Source organism: Dromaius novaehollandiae, chromosome 17 (genome assembly GCF_036370855.1).
Source record: "Dromaius novaehollandiae isolate bDroNov1 chromosome 17, bDroNov1.hap1, whole genome shotgun sequence".
Classification (NCBI taxonomy): domain Eukaryota; kingdom Metazoa; phylum Chordata; class Aves; order Casuariiformes; family Dromaiidae; genus Dromaius; species Dromaius novaehollandiae.
In genome coordinates, this window is record NC_088114.1 from 4,766,091 (window position 1) to 4,786,139 (window position 20,049).

At 59.3% G+C, this 20,049-nt stretch overlaps 1 protein-coding gene across 12 annotated transcripts in view; it reads right to left on the reverse strand.

Moving 5' to 3' along the window:
- NCOR2 (nuclear receptor corepressor 2) overlaps positions 1-20,049 on the reverse strand; it is a 272,197-nt gene that overhangs the window by 20,374 nt on the left and 231,774 nt on the right. For all 12 annotated transcript variants that reach the window (XM_064522029.1, XM_064522028.1, XM_064522027.1 and 9 more), the window contains 12 exons: positions 18,186-18,341; positions 17,439-17,578; positions 17,248-17,353; positions 15,802-15,906; positions 14,701-14,804; positions 12,098-12,248; positions 7,002-7,154; positions 6,434-6,520; positions 5,677-5,954; positions 4,508-4,871; positions 1,216-1,443; positions 275-520 (listed from right to left, as the gene is read on the reverse strand). In XM_064522029.1, coding sequence (XP_064378099.1) covers positions 275-520; positions 1,216-1,443; positions 4,508-4,871; positions 5,677-5,954; positions 6,434-6,520; positions 7,002-7,154; positions 12,098-12,248; positions 14,701-14,804; positions 15,802-15,906; positions 17,248-17,353; positions 17,439-17,578; positions 18,186-18,341 — 2,118 coding nt within the window. The remainder of the gene's footprint in view (positions 1-274; positions 521-1,215; positions 1,444-4,507; positions 4,872-5,676; positions 5,955-6,433; positions 6,521-7,001; positions 7,155-12,097; positions 12,249-14,700; positions 14,805-15,801; positions 15,907-17,247; positions 17,354-17,438; positions 17,579-18,185; positions 18,342-20,049) is intronic.

The following is a 20,049-nucleotide window of genomic DNA, read 5'->3' on the forward strand; positions in this document are numbered from 1 at the left end:
CTGCCAGATCTGCATGCAAGGAGCCTCGAGAAATTAAAGACACCGAAAAGAGCAGCAATCCTCCTCCCCAAAGCTGCCAAGTGATGCCGCTCCTTCACCACTGGGTGACTCCATGCTGCTGGCTTGGCCCTTGGACCCGGCCGCAGCTTCGGAGCAGGCAACAAGCTGGTACCTCTGGGTCCGACCCAGGTCCGACCTCTGGGTCCGACCCAGCCGCCTCTCAAAATACAAAAATGCCACCAAACCCCCCAAAACAGTGACGTGCTTGGAGGACCTGCTGCATAGTTGAGAGCCAGCGAGGGTTCCCGGGGCGACAAGCCGCGCAGCATGTCCGCCCGCTGCGCCATGGCCGTGGCTGCGGCGTTGTGGTGCATCTGCTGGGAGGTGATGTAGTCGTTGATGATGGTCTGTCGGTTCTCCATGGCGGCCGTGTCGGGGTACCCCCGGATGAGGTACGGGGGGTAGAGGTGGGGGTACGTGGGGCTCGGAGCCAGATGCCTCGGCAGGTAGTAAGCAGCAGCTGGGAGGGACAAAGACGCAGAAACAAAGTGGGTTTCCCTGGAGATCGGTTTCTGGGAGACAGCAGGCAGGGCCTGACGTGGGGGGAACGTGGAGGCTGCCCATGCTGACAGGGGACACGTTCAGAGACACCGGATGCCTGATTCAGCAAACGCAGAAGCCCGTCCACCTGGCCCGCGGCTGGCAGGCCCTGCCTTTGGGAACATCGGCTTTCACGAGCCTGGGGGCGGAGGAAGCCAGAAGGGCTTTTCTTTTTGCTGTCTCAGGGCCTTAAACTGCGCACTTGGCAGAGGCTCAGCGTTTGCTGGAAACACTTGGTCAGGACACAGAGGCAACCGGGCAAGGAGAGCGCTGCAGACGCAGCTCCGGAGGTGAGTCGCAATTAAAGCAGCCTGGTTTTGATGAGTCTCCTGGCGCTGCTTGGGCAAAGCAGACTGCTGCAAAGCCCATGACGGCACGTTTGGCTGCGCCTCATTACACAGCTTAAAGAGGAGAAGGGCCACACTGATCCCCTGTTACATCAATAAAAATCCAAACTATCTCCTGTGGGGGATAGTTTGGATAAAGCAGGGCTTAAAGCCAGATCCACCATGGCCAAACTGAAAGCAACGCTTTTGCCTGGCACAACCTCAGCCTTTTGAAGCTTATCGAGGAAAAAGCAATCCCAAACCCACCGTAACCTGGTCCAGAAAGTACCTGCTTCCAGTTGGATTCCCCTGGGGATGGCGGCGGGGTCGAAGGCCAGCGGGATGTGGCCCCGGTACAGGTCGACGCCGCTCACGCCCCGGAGCAGGTGCTCGTACGGGGAGATGGGGTGGTGGTGCTCGGCCACCGGCGCGTGCGGAGACTTGGAGTTGGTGAGCTCTCGTGACGTGGGGGTGATCTTTCTGTCCTGGGACACCGGCTTCCCGGCAGTGATGCTCCCTGCGGCAAGCAGAAGGAAATGAGTCAGAGAAGCCGAGCGCCGCGGCCCCGAGGGGCACCCACAGCTCCCGCTGACCTCGAGGGGACCTCTGACATCCTGCCCTCGCCTGCCACCTCCCAAGGGACCAAAGGAGAGGGACAGGGCAGAGGTACGAGGTGCAACAGGCCAGGCGACTCCGTCTTTGCTAGCAGCAGCACCGGGAACGTCACTCCCACGAAGCCTGTGCAGGGAGCGCGTGTGCCCCGGGGACGGCTCTCCCGCGCAGCATTTGCACGAGAGGGGGGACAGACAGCGGCCGATCTGTCCCCCCGTCCCTGGTGGGAGGCAATATGCAGCCCTGTTCTTGCACAGCAGCTTTCAAGCTCCTCCTGTCTAGGACCCCTCCGCATTTCCCAGGGGTGGCCCAGACCCCGGCGGCACACTGAGTTTAAGCTCGCTGACCTTGGGGTTGCGTTTCTCTGTGCACAGCTTGAAAATACTCCCTCGCAGGGAGCCCAGCGAGAGCTGCGACGTGCCGGACGATCCGCCAGACAAGCCCGTCCTGGCCTGCGCGAGCACCCCACGGCGGGGCCGGCTCCGCGCCCTCCGCACGCCGGCAACGGAGAGGTTAGTGCCGCGGGGCCGACCGAGGGACCCCAGAAACTCCCAAAGGGTTCAAACACCAGCCGCCCTCTGTGGCCGTCAGCTCTTTCACAACCGGCGGAGAGGAGGCTGGAAGAACGTCAGGGCCTTCCCTCGGCTCAACCAGCCCGAGCCGGGCTCCGGCGGCCCTTCCCACCCCGCCTGGGACGAGCGTCACCGGTCCACGCGCCCTACCAGCGGGCTGGGGGGAGCAGCGGATGCAGACAGCCGCCCTGAAATGGCGTGAACGTGCACCTCCTGCACCAAACGGCCCAGAAACGAACCCACCAATTTGGAAAAAAATTCAAGCCAGCCCATCTTTTCCACCAGCCAGGGAGGTGCACGAAAGCCCCGGCTCCGCAGACAGGCAGAGGGACAGCAGACGCGGCGAGGCGGTTCCCCAGCCCTTGCCCAGCCGGCCCTGGGCGCTCGCCCTGCCCGGCTTTCCTGCACTCGCTGCAGGGGGGTGCTTCCATCCCCTTGTACGCACGCAGAAAAATCCAGCCCCGTTGTTGACTTCCAAATAACCATGGCTACAACACGGGTTATGCGAACCGCCACTCCCTCTCCTTTCACAGACCTCAGTGACTTGGCATGGCCGCTGAAGGAAAAAAATCGAGCCTACTGCAGAGGCAGAAGGAAGGTTTAACAGACTTGGAAAAGCTCCCTTCCAACTTTGACCCACAATACAGGGACTCCTCTTTAGAGACTCCGCGGCCTCTGCAGATCCTTCGCACCCCAAAACCCCGTGATCTCGAGACAAGCAGGATTCTGCTTTCCCGCTGGCGCTTTACAGAAACATTTGAGTTTTCCCCTGAGAAATCTCCCCGCAGCCTGGGTGTTGCCTCCCCAGCGTCAGAACAGCATGTTCACCATATGTGCAGATCTCCAAGAGCCACCAAGCAACGGCAAGCTTCCCCAAAATGCAGCTCCTTTCTTGGTGGGAATAACTGCCTTAACCAGAAACACGACAGAGACTGCAGCAACAGGACATGCCGACCGCAAGATCCAGGCAGAGAACTGCCGTGCTAACGCTTGGCCAACCCACAGCTGGCCAGCGGCGAGCAAGTGCTGGAGGCTTTATGGAGAGAAGCTCTGTGCTGCTTGCGGCTCGGAGGTGGCTTGGGCCAAGCACTGCGCTGCACAGCCCAATCTCACGTTCCTCTCGCAGGAGGCAGGTTCTGGCCTTGGCTTTGGGCAGACTGCAGCATCTTACGTTGCAGCCCCCAAATCATGCAAGAACCTTGGTCTAGGACAGGGATTTGCAGGTGGGTGATGCGAATCATCCCGAAGCACTGCCACTGGCTCATGGCCAGCAGTGCTCACAGGCTGCTGCAGCTACCAGCTAGCTAACAGTCTGCTGGCACGGACCCCAAGAGGGAGAGACCACGCTCACAGTGGCCGTGGCTGGGCCACCCTCCTGCTCCAGCCATGCCAGAGACTGGCAACCGCGGCTGGAGAACCAGAGTGGCTGGAGATGGAGAGAGGTGATGCCTCACGCTGCCTAAGGCCTCCTAAACCCTGGGGTCCTGGTGGGACAAGAAGAGGATGTGTGTGGGGGTAACTGTTGAAATAAATGTGCTGTGAGCGAGGTTTACAAACCCCTGGGAGCTGGGAGGCAGCAGGACATGGGACAAGGGTGTTTTATGGACTGGATTCTGTACTGATCCTGCTCACAAATACGCCATAAAGAGAGTTTTTTGGTCTGTGCTCTGGTTCTGCTGAGTGCATCTCACCAGGCACTGCAGATCCCCAGACCAGAGCACAGCCAGACATGCCTGGTCCCCAGCAGCCCCAGCTCTGGCTCTGGGGACAGGAGATGACCAACACCAAGAGGAGCAGGAAGACCCTGCCGAGCCCAGGCAGACCGGCCTGGGGAGATGGCAGATCCCAGAAGCCAGCCAAACTGCCTGGATCTACTAGCTTAGAAGGGTTTAGATGTTCCTGGAGGAGAGGAACGTGGGTGCTGAGATGACAGATGAGGCATGAACTCGCAAGGTAGGCAAACACTCACCAGCCTGGTGAAAAGAAGGTGAAAAATCGCCCGAACTAGTGCACCAAGCGCTGCTTTCCTGCCTGCCTTTACAAACTGGGGTGCCCTGCATCAAAGCTAGGACACAGAAGATGCTTTCTAAAAAGCATCAGCTTCACAAGCCAAGGCTGAATTCTCCTTTCAGTTATTCCAGTGCAGACACGGAGCTACTGCTGCAGCTCCCACAGGAAGGGCGCTGAGCCCCAACCATCCCTGGCGACGGCCCCAGCTCCCGTGAGTCAGCCTGCAGCCGCGGGGTGCAGGTGGCTGCTGGGTGCTGCAGAGAACGGGTTAGGCGGGCACCTGCCGGGAACCGATCAGGTACAGGAGGAGTCAACAGCGACTTCCTGCGCATCCTGCTCGTTCGGCTCGCTTTAAATCTTAGCATCAAATAAAGGGGTTGAAAGTACCTTCGTGTTGCCGTGGCGTGGATTCCCTCGTGGAGACTGGAGACCCTCTGTGCAAATGGCTGCCGAACGCCGTGCCGTGCCCTGCCTGGTGGTCCTCGTAGGCAAGGGCACTTTGGTGCGGCTTTCCTGGCTCAGGCACAATCACGGGAGCCCCTCTGGCGATCGAGCCTCCCGAGTTTGTCACCGGGCTTGGCCTGTTTTTCAGGCTCTCTTCATAAGCTCTCTCCAGATTCCTGGGGTCTTGCATGACGTCCAGCGAGTGCACAGAGTGAAAAGTCCTCCCAGGACTGCCAATGATGGACCGGACGTCATGCTTTTTGGTACTTGCTGAGGAAGAGCTGCTGTCATACTTCAGTGGGGTACCCTGGGGACACAAGGCAGAGGGGAGGTCAAAGGGGCACAGAGCGGAAGGCGATGCAGTGGTCACATCCCAACAACTTTCAACAGGACTTGCGCTTCCTAGTTCAGTGGGCCCCGTACATCAGCAACATCAGTTTGCTTGTCAAATGGCAACAGCCCTCAGTGCAGCAGAGATAACAGGACTGCACCGAGCAGGGCAGGGTGGGGTGCTCATTTTGCACGCCTTGCTGTGCCCCAGCAAGATGAAGATGAGTCACTGCCAAAGGCTGTCTGTGCCCATCACGCCTCTCTCCTACACACGCTGTGAAATGAGGTAGAACTACCAGGTGCCATGGGAACCCTCCAAATATTTGAAGCCCAACATGAGACAGCATGCCACGCTTCACCCCATATAATAGCCTTGCTGGGTTGCCCATAAAGGGAAGAGGCCAAGACTGTGTATATCCACAGTGACAACTGCCGAGGGCACTGGGTTGACTCTGGCCTTGAACAAGAGCCAAATGTGGCCTCTTGACCATGTGTGCGTGGATGGAGCATCGCTTTTTTAACATGCCAAGGAGGGGCTGAGCTCACTCCCCTGAGTTTTGTGTTTATCTGCTGGGGAAGGATAGGGAAGGATAGGAAAGGAGAACATGTATCCAAGCAGACTCTAAATTATGACCAGTGACACATTTGCAACTTCAGAAGCCCTCTCTTCTCTCCTTTTAACTTGGGAATGGTCCCCCAGGGTCTGTGCAAGGGCGACAGCTTGAGCAGGACCAATCACACCCGTGGTGCTACGTGCCACATGCTGCTTGCTCCACACTCACCTGTGTGATAGAGCCTTCCTTCAGAGGCCTGGTCAGAGAGATGTCCGGTGTCCGCCTCAGCTCCTCCCTGGGAATCTCGTGGATTGATCTTCCTGCTTCTTTCACCGTGGCAACCAGGCCTTCATGGGCTGGTTTCATTTTCAGGGGAGTAAGGCCCTCGTGAGGCCTGACCTTGTAGGCATCAGATAAGTCCCTTGGTGGAGTGTTTTCCCTCTTGAGCTGTTTGGCTTCTCTTCTGAGGTAGTCCTCATGGGCCTCCACATAGGACCGAGGTATTCCTGCAACCCCCCCAAGAAGACGATGCAGCGGGGTGACTCCCCAGCCAGACACTGGGCTCAGTCCCTGGGGGATGCTGAGGCCAAGTGGATCTCTAGCTAACGCACAGAGCTCGGAGACCAGTACCCAGTGGAGCACACACAGCAGCTACATCACTAATGCAACAGGACTCCCTCACTTCTACTGCCAGTTTCTGGACCATTTTGCACTACTCTAAATCTGCCTTCACGTGAGTAGCTGGCAATTTTACCCCTGACTTCAGTGAGAGCTGAGTTAGGTAGAAGCTGAGCAAGACTCAAAATCTCTCTCTGACCGCAGAACCGAGGCTGCAGAGATCTGCAGTTGGACCACGACATGTCTGTGTTTGGTTCCTCCTGCTCTAACCTGACAAATGAGGGGCCACATGTGTGAGAACATCAGTGGCATAGCTCTTTTCACACACTACCTCTGGCTGTGACCTTGTTCTGCTTGCTGGCATTACCTTGTGTTATTGAGCCCCGGATGTGATGCTGTTCCTTTAGGTTATGAGGACTATGTCGGTCTGGAGGGATCGCTCGACCCATTAGACCTAGAACAGATCCAAGAGGAAACGTTGGGCTGTGACACAGAAGTCCATTCACAATACAACACACAACACAGCACACAATATAACACACAATAACAGTGCTACCAGAGGATCCTGGGACAGTGGAAAAAAAAAATTAACAATTTCTAAATGACTTAATTTCTCTTTTTTAAATGTGTTTCCTTTTTTTGTAATCCTGAAACTGGAATACTAGGTCAGAAACCAAAGGCAAATGGGCCAGTGTGTATCCCTTGTTTTCCCATGCTGCTCAGACGCTGTCCTGTTAGGACGCACCATGGGATGTGCCTCACCGCTGTTACAGTAATTAACTAACACTAGCTAACAGTAGTTAGGTGGCACCTTATGGTACATCCTAATGATAAGACTATAGACATGGAAAGATGCATAAAGTAGACCAGAGATAAGATGGGGTTTCTGCCTGTCACTACTGACGGCACTGGTGAAAAGTTTCACCCAGACCCACCTTCAATGCTGGCAGATAATGGATCACGGGCTGATAAGCCCCTGCTGATCCTCCCCTCCATCATATCGTAGGTTCGCTTGGTTCCCGTGGTCTCATGCGAAGCTCCTGAGCTCCTGCTATCTTCTTTGGGACACTGAGAAGCAGCAACACCACCTGGGAAAGGGAACGCAGAGAGACAACATCAGACTCATGGAAAGCCAGGACTTGCTGAAGGAGGGCGTTTACTCTTGCTTGCATATTTTGCTGAAAGATCAGATCCTATCTGAGCAACAGCCACTGTTTGGCATTGCAAGTAATATCGTACAAGGTTGGCTTCCAAGTAATTCATCTGATGTCTTCTCTCCTCCCCGCTTGCCTCAAATTCCACGTCCTGTTCCTCCTACTTGGGTAGGAGCATCCACCCTGCCCAACTCCCTTCCTCCCACTTGCTGGCCAGATGTAGGCAGTGAGACATCACGGAGCAAGCTCAGCTCTGGTGTAAGTAGCTGCAATTCCCACTGAACTTGGCCCTGTGATTCTGGGGATTTTTTTCTGTTTGTTTTGATTTCTGCTAGACACCTACTGCTCGGGATGTTGTCCAGTCTTAACATTTGCTGAGACACTCCCTGGGTGAGAAAAACAGGCAATAGAGGGGGGTGAAGCAAAGCAGAGAAAATAAATTCCTTTGAAACAGCAACGAGTGTGCATGTCTGGGACAGACAGTGAAAAGTCCCTGCATCAAAACAGGGCTGTCGGAGCAAGCACCAGCCTCGCTGCAGGCCACGGAGCACGGCCTCTTCCAAACCTGAAACGGATTCCTACGCAAACCAAGGCGGACGAGTTCTCCTGAGTTACAGCCCCCACCTCCCTGCCAGCACAGCCCTGCCTGTGCCAGGCTACGCCATGCTCTCCCTAAGCGATGGGCTGCCCGGCACAGCCTGCTCCGTGGCCTGAAAAGCCGTGCCGCTTCGGGTCCGCTGTGCCAAATCCATCCCGCCACTGCAGTCCAATTCCCTCCATCGTGTGCTGCAAGCTGTGAATCTACCAGGCACTTTCTGATCCAGCTGAATGCCCCGTGTTTATGTAACGAGCTCCAAGCTATGATGTTGGCTTGGAGAGATAAACGCTTCTGCCTGTTATCCCTGGCCTGGTCTCGCCTGCCAAGAAATGCTAGTGCCCTGATCCTCTTCTTTCAGGGGCAGAGAATGTGGGTTATACAATTAGAGAAAATGGAGAAGTTAAAAACATGATTTCCATCATGGAGAACTGGGAACAAAAGTTCTCTTCTGCAAAACCAGTAATTAATGAAATGGAATTATTACAACCTCACACCCACCACCAGTTTCCACAATCAGCACCCACTCAGCCCAAAAAGGGTTTGGGATATGTTCTGGGAAACAGGAGGTGGATCTGTCCCTGAGCCGCCGCCTCGGACTCATTCAGTGGGAGAAATCCGCGGGCGACGTTCGGGAAGCAGCCAAGCACCCCGAGGCACAGGAAGGGGGTGACGCTCCTGCACTCTGTCGTCACGGCACATCTGCCGCCAGCAGCCCTTCTGCAGAAGGGAACACGGTCCCGGGCCCGCTTTGTGCCGCCGGGAAGCAGGAGGAGGGTGCACGGGAGGAGGGAGACCAAACAGAAAGGAAATCGCTCCGCAAACATGTCCCTTGCCTTGCACAAGCCATCAGCAATCACAGGCGGAATGAGAATAACCAATCTAGCACAATTCAGCTTGCACATGCTACAGGATCTCATCTCATTACAGCCCTTTTATTTTAAGCACCCTCATGACACTAAAGAATTTGCAATTTTTTTTCCGCCTGCCAAAATTCATAATCACCAACAATTTCAGTCTTTTAATTTTATTTATTTATTTATTTAATCTTTTAACTCTTTCGCTTCCAGATTTGAAGCCTTCCCAGCGCTGCGCCGGGGAAAGGGGATGGCCAGCAGAGCCAGCTAGTCTGCAGAAGCAGCCGAGATTACTCTGGGACGCAATAAATGCTAGCGAGCGTGTGAAAGGCTGCCACGGAGAGGAAGGAATTAATTCTTCATCCCCGTCTGCAGGGGTAGGACAAGGAGCGATGGGCTCAGGGTCTAACGGGGGGACTGGGCTGGGTGTCGGGGAAAGCTCTCCTTTAGCAGAGGCAGAGCCCTGGAGCGAGCGCCCTGGAGGGTGCGACGGCTCCGTCCCTCGCTGCCAGGATCCCACCAACGATTTGGGATCTCAAGGACGGGATGCCCTTAGCCCTCCAGCCCACGCCTCACATCAGGGGAAGCTGGTGGAGAAAAGAGAGCGTGATACCTTGCAGAGGAACCACATCACATCTCACAGCTCCCCTCCACGCAGAGGCAGCCCCGGGGTTAGCGGGCCCCTCTCCCGGGGCTACGGCACCATCCCGGCGGGATGGGGACACCCAGCCCTTCCCGGGCCTCCAGTCACCTCCGGCAGCGCCGCGAACGCGCTCGTCATCTCAAGGACGAGCCGGACCCAAGGCAAGGACACGCGTGGTGGGAAGCAGGCCGGGAGGTGCCAGGCAGCACCCAGCTTGTCTCCCGCGCCAGGGACGGCTGGCGCTCTGCAGGAGACCGCCCGGGGTGGGGGGCCGCACCGCTCCGAGGGCCGCGGCCGCCCGTGGGACAGGACCCGCAGCGGGACGCACGGTGACGTGCAACGGGAAGGACTTCGGTCTTCAGGTTTCCTTCCGTCGCCCCGAGGGGGACCGCAGCTCAGCGCCCGGCTCCAGGCACGGGCGGCCAGCGTCACGCCAGCCCTCGCCTGCCTGGGAGCCTTCCCCGCCTCTCCCCGTGGTGGCACCGCTTCGGAGATCAGCCTCGGTCGACTCCCAGCCCAGGCGCGGGAGATTAAAATAGCTCGTTGCACAAACAAGTCCCAAAAAATCTTCCTGCCTTCTCCCCGGGATGAATCCTGCCAACCGTCCCAAAGGGCACGCTGACACAAGCCTCCTGGAGCGACACTTCTTATCGGGGGGAGAGTTGACAGCAAAGGCGGGCAGGCAGGGGACGAGCCGGCTTCCAGGCGGCGGGCGGGAGGCACAGCCGCAGCGGGCCTCGACCCCGGCCCCGAAGGTCCCTGCGGCCCCGCAGCAATGCCGGGCTGGGCGAGCTCTGCACCACCCCGGAGGGCACAACGCCGCGGGGCTAACGCAGAGTGCCCGGTGCCCACGGCCAAGGCACTGGGGAGGGACTGCGAGGACTTCCCCTGTTTGGCTTTCTCCTTGCGGGTTAACAAGGAGGGACGCCGCGGCTCCGGGGAGGCCACAGGCATGCAGCACGGCAGCTGATCTGAGAGATACCTGCTGAGGTAGGTGGATGCAACCGAGATTAGGATCTGGTCCTTAGTCATCTCGAAGTTCAACTCGGAACAGACGTGACACATCTCTGCTGGACGGCTCTTCACACGCATGCCAAAGCACGCTCTGGTATCTGGCCCCTTTTACACCAAGGCCCTGGGGCCAAGAGCCCCAAGAAGACAGGGGCTGTCAGGAGGTGATGTCCATAACTCAGCCCTTCCTCGTCCTGCTCTGGGCGAAGAGGAGCCGGGCTCCCTGCCAAAGGCAGCTGCAGCCTGGAGCTGCCTGACCCAGCACACAGCGAAAGGAGAGCACGGAGAAGTCATTTCTAGCTTCACTGGAGATGAACATCTGCTTATCTCTAATGGAAGCCACCAGGGCTTGCAGAGAGGCTTTTATGGCCAGCGCTGCTATCCGAGGAGCAGGCGCAGAGCGGGCAGTAACAGCTGGTGCCTGCATGCTGATGCTGCGACCGCGGCGAGGCCGCCTCGGCGGGGACCGAGGGAGCGCGTTACCGTACAGCAGGGGTGCGAGCTGCAGCACAGCTTTCGGGTCTTTCCACAGCCCTCTGGAGAAGAGCCCGGACGTCAGGCTCGCTTGCAGGCAGTTACCCCGTGTTTGCTTTGGTAGCGCTATCCTTGTGCTGTTCTCCGTCCAGACGGCGGGGTCAGCCTGGTTAATAAGTGACGCCAACCATGCAGAGGGCAGTCTGCGCTGCATGCGGACGGGGCGCTGGGCAGGTCCCTTGGGGTCCTCAGCACCTCTGGGCAACAGGCCATAGCAGCTGGCAAGAGGCCAAACGCATCCCACAGGCTCCTTGCTGGACGAGGGAACGGCCTTGCCCCCTCCCATAGCTGCAGATACTGCAGCAGAACTCCTGGGATAAGGCAGACCACACGCGAGGCCCCCCGACGCCGTCGTGGCGGGGTCTGGAGGAGCCCGGGCTGACTCACTACCCGTTCTCAGCGCAGCTCAAGCCACGTTGCACTGCACCAGCGCGGTCCTTCCTGAGGCCTGGGATAAGTCACCAGCAGCAGGAGGCACAGGACCCCCAGCCGTAACCCTGCAAGCAGATGGCTCCGCGACTGGGATGGCCTCCATCTCCTCCAGCCCGGACGTGCTGCTCACCTCCGCTGGCCGAGGAAGAGGAGGGGAAAGTACGGGATGCTGCCTGCTTCCTCCTGGCTCTGCTCATCAGCACTGTGCCGGTCGAGGCTGTCTGTCACACCGGTCACACAGAAAGGACACTGAGCACCCCACGCAGCTCTGGTTATGCCGGGATCCTGAGGTCCTGGGGAACAGGCAGCTCCAAGCTCCCTTGTGCCACAGGGAAACCGAGGCACGGTGCTGCTGTGCCCCAGGAGGCTTCCTGCAGGGCAGCAGGGACCGGCTGCAGGGTGCCCGAGGCAGAGACGCTGCACGCAGAAAGTCTGATGTCCGAATAAGCCTGTACACCAAATTCACCTCCATCTCATGGGCATCACCTTGAGCCCGACCATGGGGGTCCTCTCGCACCCCTCTGGATGCTCTCCTGCTCCCAGGCGTGCTAGGGGCCAAGGCGACACCTCTTCCTCTGCTCCTCTACCCTCACCAGCTCCTCAGTCCCCAAATCAACGGAGCAGGGTCACGGACAGGACCCAGGGACCTGACCCCCCACGGCACCAGGAAGGCAGCGGGCCGCCCCACGGCCGGGCCAGGCCGAGCTGCCCCACGCCAGCCCTTCCTCAAACCGCTCCCGAATCCCAACCGCCGCCGTGCATCCCCCCGGCACCTGGCCTGCAAAGGCAGGGGACACAGACTTACCGTCGTAGGAGAGCACGTGGCCTTTCTTCCCTTCGTAGATGACATGTCCTTTGGGCATGGCATCCTCTCTCACTTTCTCTGCTCTGCTGGGGCTGTCTTCTCCGATTATCCTGGTAATGGTTCCTTTGTACAGCACTTCTGCTGGGGTGCCCTTGGAAAGCCACCAAGATCCATATTTAACAGTGTCACAAGCAATTAAGCAAGCAGGCGCTCGCGCACACAGGAACACTCTGTTCCAAAAGGGAGGCCGGGCGGCGGGGAGAGCGCGCCCGGCCTCCGCTTCCTGCCGCGGCCAGCAGCGAGAAAGTTGCAGCTTAATTATTGATGAGGACAATAACGATGAGCGGTAAAAAGGTACGTGATTTGTGTAAGGTTGCTGGGAAGAGGCGGGGGGGTGAGGACAGCGCGGAGACGGCAGGCACCGGCTCGAGGGGGGCGAGGAGCCCGGCCAGCCCGGCTCGGCTGCCCGCAGGCGCCAGCGCCGCGGCCCCTGCACTGTGCAGCGATGGCCACACTCGCCCCGGGGAGCCCGGAGCAGCAACTCCCTGCCCCTCTTCTTCCCTGCGCTTTTCAGAGTAAACTACCCGGCTTGCTTCCACCTGCCAGGTCTGCGGGGAGGGCCCGGCATCTGCCCCCCACCTCCCCTTCAGACCAGCCGGAGCCGATGTCCTTGAGGACCTCGCTGGTGGTCAGCACCCCCGCGGCCACCACGGCCTGCCCAAGGCTGCTGCTGCAGACCCGGCCGGACTCCGTCGGGGGGGGCGGGGGCGACCGGTCTGGTCCCCCACCCCGCCACAGGCAGTGCACGGGGAGGAGGCTGCCAAAACGAAGCTCTCGATTGCCCCGGGAGTCGAACCCCGCCGGCCCACGGGGCTGAACGCCCAGAGCCCCGTGCAGCCCCGAGAGGCGCTTGCCGGCCCCCGGCAGCCCCAGGGCTAAACTGGGCAGGAGAGGGCACGTCCGGAGCAGGCGCGTTCTCGCTCCCGTGCAGAGGCTGCTGCTGGCACCAGGGGATACCAGGCAGGCGCCAGGGCTGCCCACGGCTTCGCGGGCGTTTCGAGGTCACGCCAACGCTTGGGGACAGACTATTTCCTCGCCCCAACTCGGAGACGTCTCTGCTCTGTGTCCGTCCGAGCGCCAGCCGCCCCCAGACCCTGCTGCGGCCGCGGGGATGCTCCGACTGTTCGCGCTCGCGGTACACCCGGTCCTGGCTTTCCCAGCCCGGCTTTCCCAGCGCCAGGTAAGTCGCCTTCCTTCCGCGGACGTGCTCAGAGGGGATTTGAAAGCAAGTGATGACAGATGGCTTCAGAGCAGAGAGCATATATTCAAGATCTGCCTTCTGCGAACTGGATGACTAATCTGAGATCAAATATCAGCTATGGTACCGGGAGCTGCTGCGGGAACGGGGGCTCCTCCCGAGCGGGAGGAGAGGGAGGCAGGCCGTCGGGGCAGCCGCAGGCATGGAGCAACAGGGCGGCCTGGGCTACGGCTGGTACCTCGTTCCCAAGCCAAAGGAGCTCTAGACGGATTAATTAGTTGGGTGCAAACCAGGGTCTAAACAAACGCTGCTCATCTTCTGACCGTCACGCTCACCCATCGCTTGCCATGGCTGCTGGAGGGGCACACGAGGGGATGGAGCACGCGTTTGCTCTGCTGGGTTATTTACAGTCCTCAAGCATCCGCTCCTGGCAGCTGTTGGATGCAGGGTGCCAGGCAAGATGAGCCTTTGCTCTGACCCAAGACTTCGGTTCAGGTCCCCAAGGCCAAGGGGAACATGCTCACCCTCCCTGTGGGAGGCAGGCAAAAATCTGAGTGCAAGTGGCTTTAAGTATCTGAATGATGGCCAGATAAAATCCCCACAGGACACAGATTTTTCTTTTTTTTATGCTCTCCACTCTGTTACCAGATGAGCAATAACTCACACCGCAAAAACTATCGCCTGCTTGCCAGCTGCTCTTCCGAAGATGGATGGTGCAGATTAAAGCCAAAGTATCTTCCTGCTCGAGAGAGCCTTTGGGCAGGACCTACAGCACGGCGTGCTCGGCACTGGCGGGAGACCTCGTTACCTTACATGCACCTTGCAGCCTCCCCCTTTCCTCCGCCTGGACCGGGCCCTCCACCCGTCTCCTCTTCGCTCTCCTGCGTTGGCAAGATTGTTTTCCCAAGGCCATTTGGAGCTGCTTTTGCCTGTGTTCCCGGCAGCCACTTAAAGCAGAGGGGGTTTCGGACGTGCTGTAACTCTCCGCAGCGCTTCCTGCTGAGCCCTGCTCTTCTGCCGGCTCGGCTAACGGCACGGGGCTGGGGCCGGGACGCGGCTCGTGCCAAACGGGGCTGGGGCTGTTTGCAACGGCTCCAGCTGCAGCCCGGAGCAAATCCACCTCCCCACCGAGGTCTCCCGCTCTGCCCCGGTTGTGCAGCCCTGGTGCCCAGAGCCCTCGGCCGAGCTCGCCGCGGGGCTCTCACGGCTCGGAGGGAAGGGAGCAACGCGCGGTGCCGTGCTCTCAGCCCCCGCGGCACGCACCCGGCGCGCCCCGCAAACCCGGCGACGCAAGCCGCAGCGCCCAACACCCCCCAGACATCATGGCCAGAGCCAAGGGACTTACATGCGTGATGGACCCTCGGTACGTGATGGGCGACTCCGGAGGGGGCCGGGACGTGGGCGTTCCCTTGGTGATGCTCCCTCCCGAGGCAGGGCCCAGGGAAGTGCCTGGAAGACACAAAGCCAGCGAGTTGGTGGCCGGATTTGTCACTCAGCCCAAAATCCTGCAGAGTGGAGAGCGCCCATGGCCAAGCCGCAAAGGTTCAACCCAACCTCTAGCAAGCCGAGGTGCAAGTAGGGGAAGCCCTGCACGAGCTTTCAGGCTAAATCCAATGTCTTGCATGGCCCTTCCCACCACGTCCCCCGAGGGACCCCGTCTTGCTGAGCCTGGAGCAAGAAGGCGGAAATAATGTTCTGCGGTTATTTTGAGGCCACCATCTCCCTGCTGCCTTCACGAACAGGCTGGGCAGATTTATAGGCCCAGGAGAAAGGACAGCCTGTGTCAGCCTCTCCTGATACGATCAGAGCAGATCTCCAAAGAGATGCAGCTCGGGGTGGTTTGAGTTCACTCGCGTGTTATCTGCCCTGGGTCGGTGCCAATCCGCCACACTTCCTGCATCTGACTGCATTAGCCGGGGGTTTCACAAACCAGAATTTGCACTTAAAAGCAAGACTCGTGCACTTGTTTTCTTCTTCTTAGCTATGGGGAAAGAAAAATGGGAGGGCTAGATTTAAATGAAATGTGGTCCCTGCCCAGCTGCAGCAGTAACAGTGAAGAGCCTGAAAATCAATTAATGGCATTTAAACAGGTCTAGCTTTGCTGTCTTCAGCAGCAGATTGTGAGGTGCCCCTTAAACATAAAAACAGAAAATTTCCGCCAGCATCGACGCCCGAGGCCTTGATTCTGGGAGACAGCTAGAAACATCTTGGCATCCATTTGAGATATTTTACAGACCTATCCAGCCACCCTCTCTGGGAATCCGGCCATCAGGAGAGCAGGGGGAAAGAGGCACCTTCAGCCGGGCAGAAACCCAGAAATCAAATTAGAAATTACTGGGCAGGCGCAGCCGGCAGCAGCGCCCGCCGCGCTTGGCAGCACCGCGCAGGGCAGCATCCCTCCCTCCCGCCTCGCCGTGCCGTCCCCCGCGCCCGGCTCCGCACTCACCCCGCAGGATGGAGCCCTCCGGGGCCGGCTGCATAACCAGACTTTCCGGCTGGTTGGCCTGGCTTCTGGGAGAGAGTTGTTCCTGCTTTACTCCAGGAAAAGGCACTGGAAAACATTAACCACGTAGCAGTCAGCCGCGGCGTGGGCCACGGCCCGCCGGCTCTCAGCCTTAGCCGCTCTCCGTGGCTTTTGCGGCCGCTGCTCGGGGCTCGAGCCTGCCCCGGCTGGAGGTTTGCACCTCCTCGCCCGCCTCGTGCTCGCCGCCGCGGACGGGCAGCGCGGGGACGACCTCAGCTACGCTGGCTGCCGTCACGGTCGGCAGAGCGCACAGACGCAGGTGATAAAGAAAGGCGGCTCCCGGCTCGCGCCCCGGCGAGGGCACTGCGGGCGAGCCGCGGCGAGGCCAGCTGGGCGGGTGCTCCTGGCCCCCCTTTGGCACCGGCGGGGAGGTGGCGTTGGAAAGGGCCGAGGACCACCACGACCACCACGCAGCACTGCCAGAGCCTCCGGAAAGGCCAGCGCCGCGCGGGGCCTGGGGCTGCCTCCCCTGCAGGCATCGCATCCCGGCCCCAGGCGCAGGCAGGACCAGCGACCGGCTCCGCTGACCCGCCACGTCGGCCCCGGGGAGCCGAGGGGAAGGGAGAGCGTGTCCTCGCGCAGGGCCACGCTGCCGGCCAAGAGCCTCTTCCACCGCTGCCGCAAAGGGGCAGCGAAGCGGGAGGCCGGCGCGGCGGCCGCTCCGGAGCACACGCTGATCCCTCCTCGCGCGGGACCCGGATTCCTCCCTGCAACCTCAGACCCTTGCCCAACTCCTCGTGCTGTTAAGAAATGCTTCCAAATCTGCAGACTAAACACTTTCTTTGTTCACTTCAGGCCATTTACTCTTTATCCTACCAGCCTGGGAGAACGCAATATATTTCCTTCCTTCAATCACAGCCTTAGCCGGAGGGTATTTATAGCCCGGGATGTGCTCCTGACAGAGTTGCCGCTTCCCTATGCTGCACGAATTTAGCTCCCTCCATCTCTACTCTCTTGACTGACTAATCCTTTCATCCTCTTATCAGGTCTGCTTCCTTCTGCACTTCCTTGGCTTTTACCGCGCTCCCCCTTTCCCCGAGCGACACGCACTGGGCCACGGTGGCTCGTCCAGGCCGCGATGGGCAGCTCCCCACCACGCGGGCCGGCTGCGGGGCGACGCTGGATGCAGCCAACCCTCGTAAGGGCTCTGCTGCCCAGGCTGGATTCGGGCAGGGAGAAGGTCTGTCTCACCGAGATACCCCCAGCACCTGGGACCAGCACGGTGCCACCAGGCTCCCCGGCCTCCTGCCACACTGGGGGTGTTCCGAAGCCATCGCGGACGGGCTGGCCAGCCAAAGAGCAGCCCGCAAACGCCCTCCCCGCGGCTCTTGAAGCGTGCAAGACCTCATTTGCCTCCCAGTTCCTTACCCAGTTTCTTGGGATCCATGGTCAGCGGCAGGCCCATGGTGATGGAGCCAACGGGAACCTTTGCGTGCTCGGAGCTGTACGGGGTGTGGAGCTGAATGGGCATGCCCTGGGACACAAGAGGAGAGGTCAGGACGCGGCTCCCAGCCCCCTGCGAGCGGGGGGGTCTCTGCGGCTCGGCCCTGCCCTCTTACCTGGGAAATGGACCCGACGGGTCTCTCCAGCACAGAGGGATGCTTGGTGGAGGAGATGAGGGGCGGGGGGTTCGAGATGCTCGTCAGTCTTTGCAGCCCTGACCGAGAACTCTCATGCAAGTTTAGCGGGATCGGGTGTCCTGCGTGGGAAACACAGCGTTAGCAAGGCCGAGGAGAGACGAAGCAGCAGCACGTACACTAGGAGCGAGAAAGGGAAAGTGAGTGAGCAAGCAAGGGACGAATATGGGAAACCAGCTGGCTGTGACTCTGGATTGGGACCCGAGCTGCATCATCGCTTTGCAAACCGGAATAGCTTAAATTACTGCCTCTTCCCTTCTGCAGCTCGAGGATGTTCTGCACCCAACTTCTGTGCCCTCCAGCTGGGGAGGGACAGCAGGGTGGGGGCAAACCTGGGCAGCTTTGCACCAGGACGGCCCAGGGAGCACCCACACATCCTTTCTGGGATGAAGCATGTTCCCCGACTAGACCCAGGAGACGCAGGTGGCCCTCCTCGGACCTCGCAGGCCCCACCTCGGCACTGCGGCGAGGCAGGCTGCTCCACGCGAGGCAAAACCAGGGGGGTTAGCGGGCTTCTGTTGAAGCCTCTTCTCTTACCCAAGAAGAGAAGGGCTGCGCTGATTTAAGGGAGGGAGCTGTGATGCTGGCTGCAGTCGCAGCATCTGTGCTCAGCCTCGGGCCACGACAGACAGCGCAGGCACGCCGTGCAGAGGGACGGCTTCCACTTGCCTGGAGGGTTGTACTGAAACAAGTGGGGCTCCGCCTGGGGAGAGGTTTTTATCACATCCCGAGGGTAGGACAGGACAGGAGGCCAGCACGAGGCAGCCGTCTGCTCGGCGCTTAGCTTCTGAGCCTCTGCGATGGACGAGAAATGCACTGGCTTTTCTGCAAGGGAAACGGAAAGGGAACAGCTTGCTAAGTGGCAGCCAAGGTGCCCCACGGACGTGCGGTCCCTGCGGACGGGGGGAGAGCTGATGTAAGAGACAGCGCGCGAGTGGGACCGAGCTGCCAGAGCGCAAAGTGGATTGTGTTCAGAGTGATCCAGGCACAAGAGGGGTGCAGAATTCCTAAACCAAAAAAAAAAAAAGCCTTAATTTTGCTGCCTCGGTTTGCATCCGTTTTACTCAGATGCCTAAAATGCAGCAGGGAGGAAAGCTGTCCGGGTTAGCAGCTCTCCCCATCGCCTCCTCAGAAGCTCGCTGCCAGCTGGGACCGCCGTGGAGGTCACCGCCCAGGAGAGCCGGCGTTCAGCGCTCCTGCCTGTCTCAGCGAGCAGCAAAGCGGTACCTAAATCCAACAGCGGTCACTGGGATTAGTGCAGCACCCAGCTCCCGGGCCGAGGGCACGGCAAAGTGCTCCCTGTGCACCTGGGGCAACGCTGCCTCTGCCCCCAAAGCCCCCGCTCTGCATCAGGGACCACGACAGGGCAGGAAAAGGGGGTGATTTACAGTGACCTTGCCAAAACCCTCACTGAGATTAAAGCAAACATTTCTCTGCCTTTTTAGCCTATCACCTCTCAAGTCTAGCTTGAAAACAGGCTGGAGATAAACAAGCATGGAGGTGAATCGACCTTCTTCTTGGCTCCCCTTGCTCACACTCTTCCTCAGCAGAGCCTTCTTCCCCGGCACAGTCCCTGCGGCTCTGCACAGCGGCTGGGAGCCGGGCTCAGTGCCGTGATCCCGCGTGCTGCCGTCCGGCATCCGTCTCCAGCGCGGGGGAGATGAGGCTGCCTCCGACTCGCTAGCGCAGTCTGTGCTGTGAACCCGGGCCAGAGGGATGAAGGAGCAAGTGTGGCTCGGCCCTGCCTTCGCCGCACGGCTCAGACGGGTGCTATCAAACCACGCGGGGTGGCGGGGAGCCCCGGGCTCACGGTCCCCCTTCCCGCTGCGGGGGAGCAGGGCCATGGAGGCAACCAGCTTATTTCCTCATCACACTGCAATGCAAAAGTTGAACCGCTCTTAAAGGACGGCTGCCGATTATAAACAATTTGCAGTCTGCTGGAAGAGACCAGAAATAAAGGCGTCAGCTCGCTGGACAACCAGGGGTTATACCAGGGAATAGCGCTCTGTGCTTGAAGCAACCAGATGTTCGCCGAACACCTGGGACAACTGTGTTTTATGACACAGTCAAAGGCAAACGAAGATCAAGACGAGCTCATGGGCACGAAGACGGGATGCCTTTGCGGGGAGTGGGGCTGCTTCTTGTTCCAGTGCAAGGCATCTTGCCCCAAGGCAGGAAAGCTTCCTGAAATTATCTGGCTCCGGTTATACTGGATGCCACACTGGGTTCACCCCGACTATAAAAAAGCTGATCCAAGTCCAAAAAGTGCCTAGTGCCTGGGGAGTCCTGCTTGGGATGTTTAAAGAGCAGCTCCCTCCTCGTCCAGAGTGCCAAAACCTAGCCGTGCTCTGCACGGTGCTCTATGGAAAGAGGCACTTTACCCGCGCTGGCTCCGCCACGGTGCAACCTCACAGACAAATGCTCTGCTAAGCAGACAGATGAGATAGCCTTTTCTTGAATGGATTACAGGCAGGTTTGGGAGGATTTGCTTTTAATCGATAAACACTTAATTTTGCGCTGCCCTTTTCCCCCA